Source organism: Malaclemys terrapin, chromosome 2, assembly GCF_027887155.1.
Source record: "Malaclemys terrapin pileata isolate rMalTer1 chromosome 2, rMalTer1.hap1, whole genome shotgun sequence".
NCBI lineage: Eukaryota > Metazoa > Chordata > Testudines > Emydidae > Malaclemys > Malaclemys terrapin.
Genome location: NC_071506.1, coordinates 197,928,804 through 197,936,239, shown reverse-complemented (window position 1 = coordinate 197,936,239; position 7,436 = coordinate 197,928,804). Strand labels below are relative to the sequence as shown.

At 48.3% G+C, this 7,436-nt stretch overlaps 1 protein-coding gene across 2 annotated transcripts in view; it reads left to right on the top strand.

Moving 5' to 3' along the window:
* Positions 1 to 5,964: 5,964 nt before the first annotated feature.
* Positions 5,965 to 7,436, top strand: part of ANLN (anillin, actin binding protein) — a 41,300-nt gene continuing 39,828 nt past the window's right edge. For both annotated transcript variants that reach the window (XM_054021196.1, XM_054021195.1), the window contains exon 1: positions 5,965 to 6,085. In XM_054021196.1, the coding sequence (XP_053877171.1) occupies positions 6,068 to 6,085 (18 nt within the window). In that variant the 5' untranslated portion in view covers positions 5,965 to 6,067. The remainder of the gene's footprint in view (positions 6,086 to 7,436) is intronic.

Sequence of the window (7,436 nt, the reverse complement as noted above, 5' to 3'; positions counted from 1 at the left end):
TCTTCAGTTCCGGCAGCTGTTTCAAGCATTGTGCTGATTAGACTAGCTCTTAATTGGTTTAATTGATGGCAGCTTTAATTGACAGTACTGAGAACAGCAGCCAGAGTATAAGAGTCATCCATGTTGGAGTTCTCACTACAGCAGCTGACTCAGCACGAATTTTTGTAAAAATGACTTAGTGTAGATAAAATTCTACTGCATGTAAACATAAGAAATCTTTCTGAAATGTCCTCAATACTTAGATGCAAATAACTTCAGTGTAAGCTTTCACTTTGAATTGTGTGTTGTATCTATTGTATAGAAAGGGAACTGTCCTCTGTTGTTTGGAAGTAGTCAGTCAGCTAGGATTTGTCTCTGAATGGTTCCTCTAAGTTTGTCCACAGAGCTAGGGAGGCACTTTGCATGCATAGTACCTCCCAATTGTCTTTGCGGGTGAACCATCAGGATCGTAGACACCATCCTGTCAGCAAAGGGCAAGGTTTAGGAAGTGTGTTCTCAGGATTAGAGTAGTGCTTCATAGGTGAGTAGTAGGGTTGGGCTTAGAGTGACCAGATGCCCTGATATTATAGGGACAGTCCCAATTTTGGGGTCTTTTTCTTATATAGGCTCCTATTACCTCCCCACCCCGGTCTTGATTTTTCACATTTGCTGTCTGGTCACCCTAGTTGGGCTGCATAGTCTGGCTGGCTGCACACTGTGGACCATAATAAGGCAAGGATTTTGTCTTCAGTGTTTAACACACAAGTTTGTATTGGTATCTTTAAGGAAGAAAGCCAGAGCCAGGCAGCATTTGGCCCAAACTTTCCAAGTAAGGTAAGAAGATGCTCCACTTTAGTAGTCATTAGGAACATGATTGTCCAGCTCTTTGAAAATGTAAAATCATCCTTTTGACTTGTACTAGTAATTTTTGTAGGGGAAATGAACAAGTCAGGTATTTATTTATCAATCATTATCATCATCATGGTAAAAGGCAAATGACTAGTTTCTGTGTGTCTGGGCTACTAGTTTTCATGACAAATTTTTAAAGATGCAGAAAGTGTTCTATACATACTTTGCATTTTATTGTTTATTACCCACAGGACTCTCTTTCACTACTGCTAGGTGACAATTGCCACCTGGCAAAATGGAAAATCTGATGGTCTCCCAAACTGATCCCTCAAACCAATCTCCTGATGTTTGGGTGCCTAATTCATGATGATTGAATCCTTGAGACTGACAATACTGTGAGTCTAGTGCATAGTGCTTGGCATTGTTTCACCTATCTCCAAAACAGAATTCCTTGCTCTTTCAGTTTTCCAAATTTGTAAAAAAGATTTGATGCCTGTCTTTTGATTCCCTTTTAGGCCCCATGGAACACTAAAACTTAGTATGAATTTACTTGGGGAAAAAAGTGTCATGATAAAACCTGGTAACTTTAGGTTCCTTGGCAACTGTTGTGCTCACAAGCTTTTCTGTAGCATTGTTCCAGAAGCTTGACCTTCTTTGAAGCCTTTGACTGATAAAAAGATATTGTATTAGCAGCAGGATGGTCCAATGGTTCTGCCACTAGCCTAGGACTTGGGAGACCCAGGTCCAATTCCCTGCTCTGCTACAAACTCTCTGTGTATCCATGGGCAAGTCACTTAGTCTTTCTGTGCCTCAGTTCCCAAACTGTATAATGGGGATAATAGCACTACCACCCGTGGTGTTATGAGGATAAATGCATAAAAGATTGTAAAGGATTTTGAGATCAACTATGAAAAGTGCTATGTATTATTAGTGATAACAGAGGTAATTTCCTTTGAGAATGCCAGTATATAAATTTTCCCAATCACATCAATCAGAGACCAATTCAGTTTGGATTAAATTGATAAAGCATTTATTGACTATGTACTGAACAGAGAGAAAATAAACATAATAGTAAACATATACACTTGGAGAAATCTTAATCTTAATTTCATTTTAAAGACTAAACTCTGGGTTAATTATTCACTGCTTGTACACGACACAGTTGATCAAAATTGTGTACAATATACTAATGCAGCTTGACAATGTCTAAGGTGGAATGGATGGACTTGCCAAAATGATGCCTGTGACACCCTGGCACCCCAATAGTCACCGTCATGTAATTAGGATATGTTTTGTACAAAATATGCCTTGTCAGGTATCATTCTAAAAGTCTTGATCTGCTAGACATTAATATCTCGTTGGATTGTGTGTGCTTTCATTGTATGTGAAGTTATGAAGTTTGGCTATGTATGTGTTACTGAAACATGTTGTGAGGTTGAAAACACCCACAAGCAGCCTTTCAGGTACAACAGTAAAAAAGCCAAATAATGTTAATGTCTTATTGAGGAAATGCACACACGCACAAGGATTACCCCAGGAACTGTGTACAATAGAAACCTCTCAGAGATAGACTACACAATTGGTACTGTTTGCCCCAGGTCACAGCAAAAGAGCTTTCCAGCAAGTGGGAAGAAGATATGATGAAGGAACCTCACTCTCCCTATAACAACACACCTGGAAACACCTGAGGAACAAGGGCTGAACTGGGGGAAGTGATGGTTCCAGGCTAGAGGAATTTCTAGCCTGTGTATGAAAGCCTGGAAAACCCAAGCTGCAGAGCCAAGGCAGCTTATGCCTTAAGAATTTGCCAGCCTGTTTATCACTCAGGGTAAGAATTTGCTAATTCATATCCTACCTATCTCGTGTGTAAAGCTCAGGTTGCGGTTTGTTTATTTACTAGGTAATCTGCTTTGATTTGTTTGCTATCGCTTATAATCACTTAAAATCCATCCTTTTGTAGTTAATAAACTTATTTTATGTTTTAATCCAAACCAGTGAGTTTTGACTGGAATGCTTGGGGATAATCTCTACTTGGTTACCACAAGTGTGCATTGTTCTCTTCACATTGAAGGAGAGGTGGACTGGGTGTTAAACCCGTATACTGGACAGATTTGACCAGGGCAGGACAGTACTGCTCTGGGTTCCTAACCTGGGAAGCTGGATGTGTCCCTACCTGTGTGAATGCTGGTGAAAGTGCAAGCTTGGAGGGCTTTGCAACTTGTCACAGCAGCACAGTGTGAGAGGGAGCCCATGCTGGTGGGTCAGAGGGCTCAGTGCAACCCAGTTCCAGGTGGCACCCCGGGGAAGGAACCTGTCACAATGCCCCTAGGTGCAGCCCAGTGCAATATGGTATGTAAATTTGAAGGAGTGCAGTGGCAGGATGGAGTGCATGCATGGAGGTGTAGAAATACAGGCTAGAGCAGCACTGCATGATCCCACTGGATCTGCATATGTAAGGTGTAGTAAGTCAAACTGGAGCAGTTCTAAAATGCATTCCAGAGAGCTGAAGACCCCTCGCACATGCACCATGTGTTTTATGGGGATGTCTGAAGATACAGCCTCCTGGTTCTTGATCCATCTTCCCTTTGGATGTTCTGCTATCTATACTTCTATCGTTTATGGAATCTTCTAATACTCCAACTAAAGGTATTGATCTTTTACCCCCACAATTAGTGGCTTGTTCTTTGGGAGAAGGAAATGAAGTCTCACAATTAATCACAACTGTAAGAAGGGTATGGTCACAGAGCATAGTGTAAGTGATATGTCTCTATAGTGGGTCCCAATGCTGCCCACCTCCCATGAGCACGTTCTAACCTCTGGACTGAGAGCTGCTGCAACCCCCATTACATGAGAGCAGCCCAAGCACAATTTCTGGTTAGAAGATGTCCAAATGAATGGCAATCTTACATTCTTGTGCACTTTCCAGAAAAGCCTGGGAATTACTTGGTATACTAAATTTTAACTTCTGCTACATGTCATGTTGCACTGTTTCTGAGGCAACACTAGTATTGCTTGGCATTGCAATACATGTATTTGAATTTGAAAAGAAGGGAGTGGAGGGATAGCAAGAGGGTAGGGAGAAAGAGAAGAAATCATGGATTGGAAGTGGGAGACAGGACTGGAAGAATAAGGAAAGGGCGGGGTGGAAGAATGGAAGCAGGAAAGAGTGATTGATAGAAGTGGGGAAGCTGAAATGTATATTATTATTTCGGGAAAAGAAATAAAAAACAAGCAGCAAAATTCTTACAGGTCTCAGCACCAGGCTTACATGACCTTTCTCCCTCAAGAGCTAGAGGGAGAGTCCTCCTCTGGCTTCTAGCCCCAGCACTCTTACAAAGGCCACCTGGGCCCTCATTAAGCCAGCTGTGGCCTGATTGGGGCATGGCCTCCAGCTGAGGCTGCTTCCCCCAATCATCCCTGCTTTTCCTTCCCTGCCACAGCCCTCTCCCAAGGCTGATTTCAAGCCCTTCAGGGCAGTAGCTGGTGACCACCTCGCTACAGATGGGGACAGAGAGCCACTTTCTACTCCAACTATAGCACAGTACAAAAGACATCTCCATACATGTCATCTGAAGTGACAAAGGACTTCCCATTTCAGTGCAACAAGGAAATGCTGTGCGTGACTTTTGGGGAAAGATGGCAGCGGAGCTAGAATAAAGCCTGGGCATTATTGTCTGTGTATTTCAAAATCTCAGCTTTTGTAGTGTAGTAATAGCTCTTGTGGGTGTGAAGAAAAGTTTGAAAACATGAAGTGTGTGTAAGCGCAGCAGCACTAGCGGCCTGAGTCTGTAGAGAGCCTGAAACAATTGCTTGGAGAGAGAAGAGTCCATGCAACCTATCAGGGTGGTGATGCCAAGCTGCTGTGCTTTCTTCGGCAGAACGCTGCTGTAAGCTGAACCATTAGACAGGACAGGAGGAAGGAATGGGTCTGGGCCAGGGTTGCCAACCCTCCCGGTTTCATCAGGAGTCTCCTGGAGGCTTCGGAAGCCAATCTGAGATATGTTAGGCCGCTAAAAGTCCGGCGGCGCAGCGGGGCTAAGGCAGGCTTCCTGTCTGCCTTGGCCCCATGCTGCTCCCGGAAGTGGCCGGCATGTACCTGTGGCCACTGAGGGATCTCCGTGTGCCGCTTGTGCCCCGAGCGCCGACTCCGCAGCTCCCATTGGCTGGGAACTGTGGCCAATGGGAGCTGTGGGGGCGGTGCCTGCAGGCAGGGGCAGTGCGCAGAGCCCTCCCCCTATCATCCTCCTCCCTTCTCTCCCCCCCCCCTTCCCCCCCCCCCCCCCGATTCCAGGAGCTGCAGGGATGTGCCGGCTGCTTTCGGGAGCGGCGCAGGGCCAGGGTAGCCAGGGAGCCTGTCTGAGCCCTGCTGTGCCGCTGACCAGGAGCTGCCCAAAGTAAGCGCCTCGCAGCTGGAGCCTACACCCCACATTCCCTCCCGCACCCCAGTCTCCTCATTCTTCCTCAAACCCCCTCCAGCACACAAACTCCCTCCCAGAGCTTACATCCCCTCCTGCAACCAAACTCCCTCCCAGAACCTGCACTCCACCCCCCTGCGCCCCAACCCCTGCCCCAGCAATGCACACAAACTCCCTCCCAGAGCTTGTACCTTGCACCCCCTTCCTGCACCCCAGCTCCCTGCCCCAGGCTCAGCCTGGAGCCCCCTCCCATACTCCAAACCCCTTGATCCCAGCCCAGAGCCTGCACCCCAACCCCCTGCCCTAGCCCAGTGAAAGACAGTGAGTGAGGGTGGGGGATGGAGTGAGTGGGGCAGTGCCTCGGAGAAGGGGCGGAGCAAGAGGGTTTGTATGATTAGACAGTTGGCAACCCTCCCTTGTACTTGTTTCGGCCCCCCCTTTGCCCCTACGGTGAATGGGCGCACTCATTGCCCGCCGAACGGCCAGTGCCCATGTCAGTCACAGCTTTTATCCCGCCCCTTTCCCCCCTGCACAAGCAACGAGGATCGGGATTCAATCGGTGGGTTAGGTTGCGCTGAGACTTCTGAGTGCACATGCGCAAGAGGGAGCCTGGGGGGGTTGGTTCCCTTCCGTGCCCGAGCCCGGCTATCACGTGACCGCGCAGGCTGGCCTTAGCGTGGAAGTGTCTCACGTGGCGCGTGCGCAGTGGAGGCGGGCGCTGAAATTCAAAATCCGAAGAGCGGTTTGGGGTGGTGGTTTAGCCACTCCCGGAGCAGCGCGAGAAGGGACAGAGCGGGGGGCGCCCGGCAGCAGCGGCAGCAGCAATGGACCCCTTCACCGAGGTGAGCGGCCGGTCCCCTCCCCCACAGCGAGCAAACGACCGGGGTTGGAACAGCGCCCGGGGTCGCGGGCCGGGAGGGGGGATCGGGGCGCTGGGATGTCGGACCCCGTGGGGGGGGATCGGGGCGCTGCTGGGATGTCGGACCCCGTGGGGGGGGGGATCGGGGCGCTGGGATGTCGGACCCCGTGGGGGGGGGGGGGGGGATCGGGGCGCTGGGATGTCGGACCCCGTGGGGGGGGATCGGGGCGCTGGGGGTCGCTGCTGCCCGCGAGCTCGGTGTGAATCGATTCTGACCCTTCTTCCCCGCCCCCAGCCCAAACCGTTGCTCTTTCAACACGCTCCTGGGCTGCGAGGTGCCCTGTTGGGGGAGGGGGGCTCCCGGTGGAGGTGAGCCCCCCCCCCCCAGCTCCAGCATCAACGCCGGCAAAGCCCAATAAGGTTCCGCCCCTGCTGCTGCTGAAGTGTCAGTTCTTGCGCGGTTGGCTGCCTGATGGTTCGCGTTATACAGCCCGTAAAAACGTGTCTGCCTCGGCGGCGCTGCGGTGTCTGCCTCCTGTCCCGGGTGTAGGGGGGTGCGACGGGCTTCTCGCTTGTAGCACGGGAGAGACTAGAGGCCATCGGGCAGGGCACTCCCACGTAGCGCCTCTGGCAGATGTAGCCACCCTGGTGGAGTTTCTCCCTTTCCTGACTTTATCATATGGTCAAGGCGGCGGCTGCTGCTTCTAAGATGATTGTTAGACGTGGCTGCGCTTAGGTGATGTGTGGCTTCTAAATACAAAATGTGCACTCAAGGTGAACTGAGTGAGGTGGTTGCAATTGATCTGTGCTACTTACAGAAAATAAAACATCTGAAGAATTGTTCTCCTAACTCTAAGGAGATGACACCAAGGTACCAATGTGGAGCTGACTTGTGCAGGTTGTTAATATGTTGTACTGAACACTAATGGCCTCAAAAAGTCCAATTTACCCTTTTTTAACCCAAAACATTTGACACTCTTATCAATTATATATAAATTCAAAATGAATGCAGATTATCAGATTTTCTCCTATGATAAAATTTAAAATCTTAACTGAGACTGGTCTAAACAGTTTGTGCACTGATGTAACTGAAGTTTAAAAACTAATTCTATATTGATTTTAGTTAAATTATCGCAACCCCCCCAATACACTCTTAAAATGTTTGAAGAGTATCTGAATATTTTACAGTGATTTAATTTAAATGATTGAAGAGAGCCTGCACAAAGAGGTAGCACTCATTTAATTAAATTGGAGCAGAAACAGTAGTTGCGCCTTTAGTTTATGTTAAAACTGAGTCCATCTAGTCTCTGTATGTATGTAACATTTGTTATATA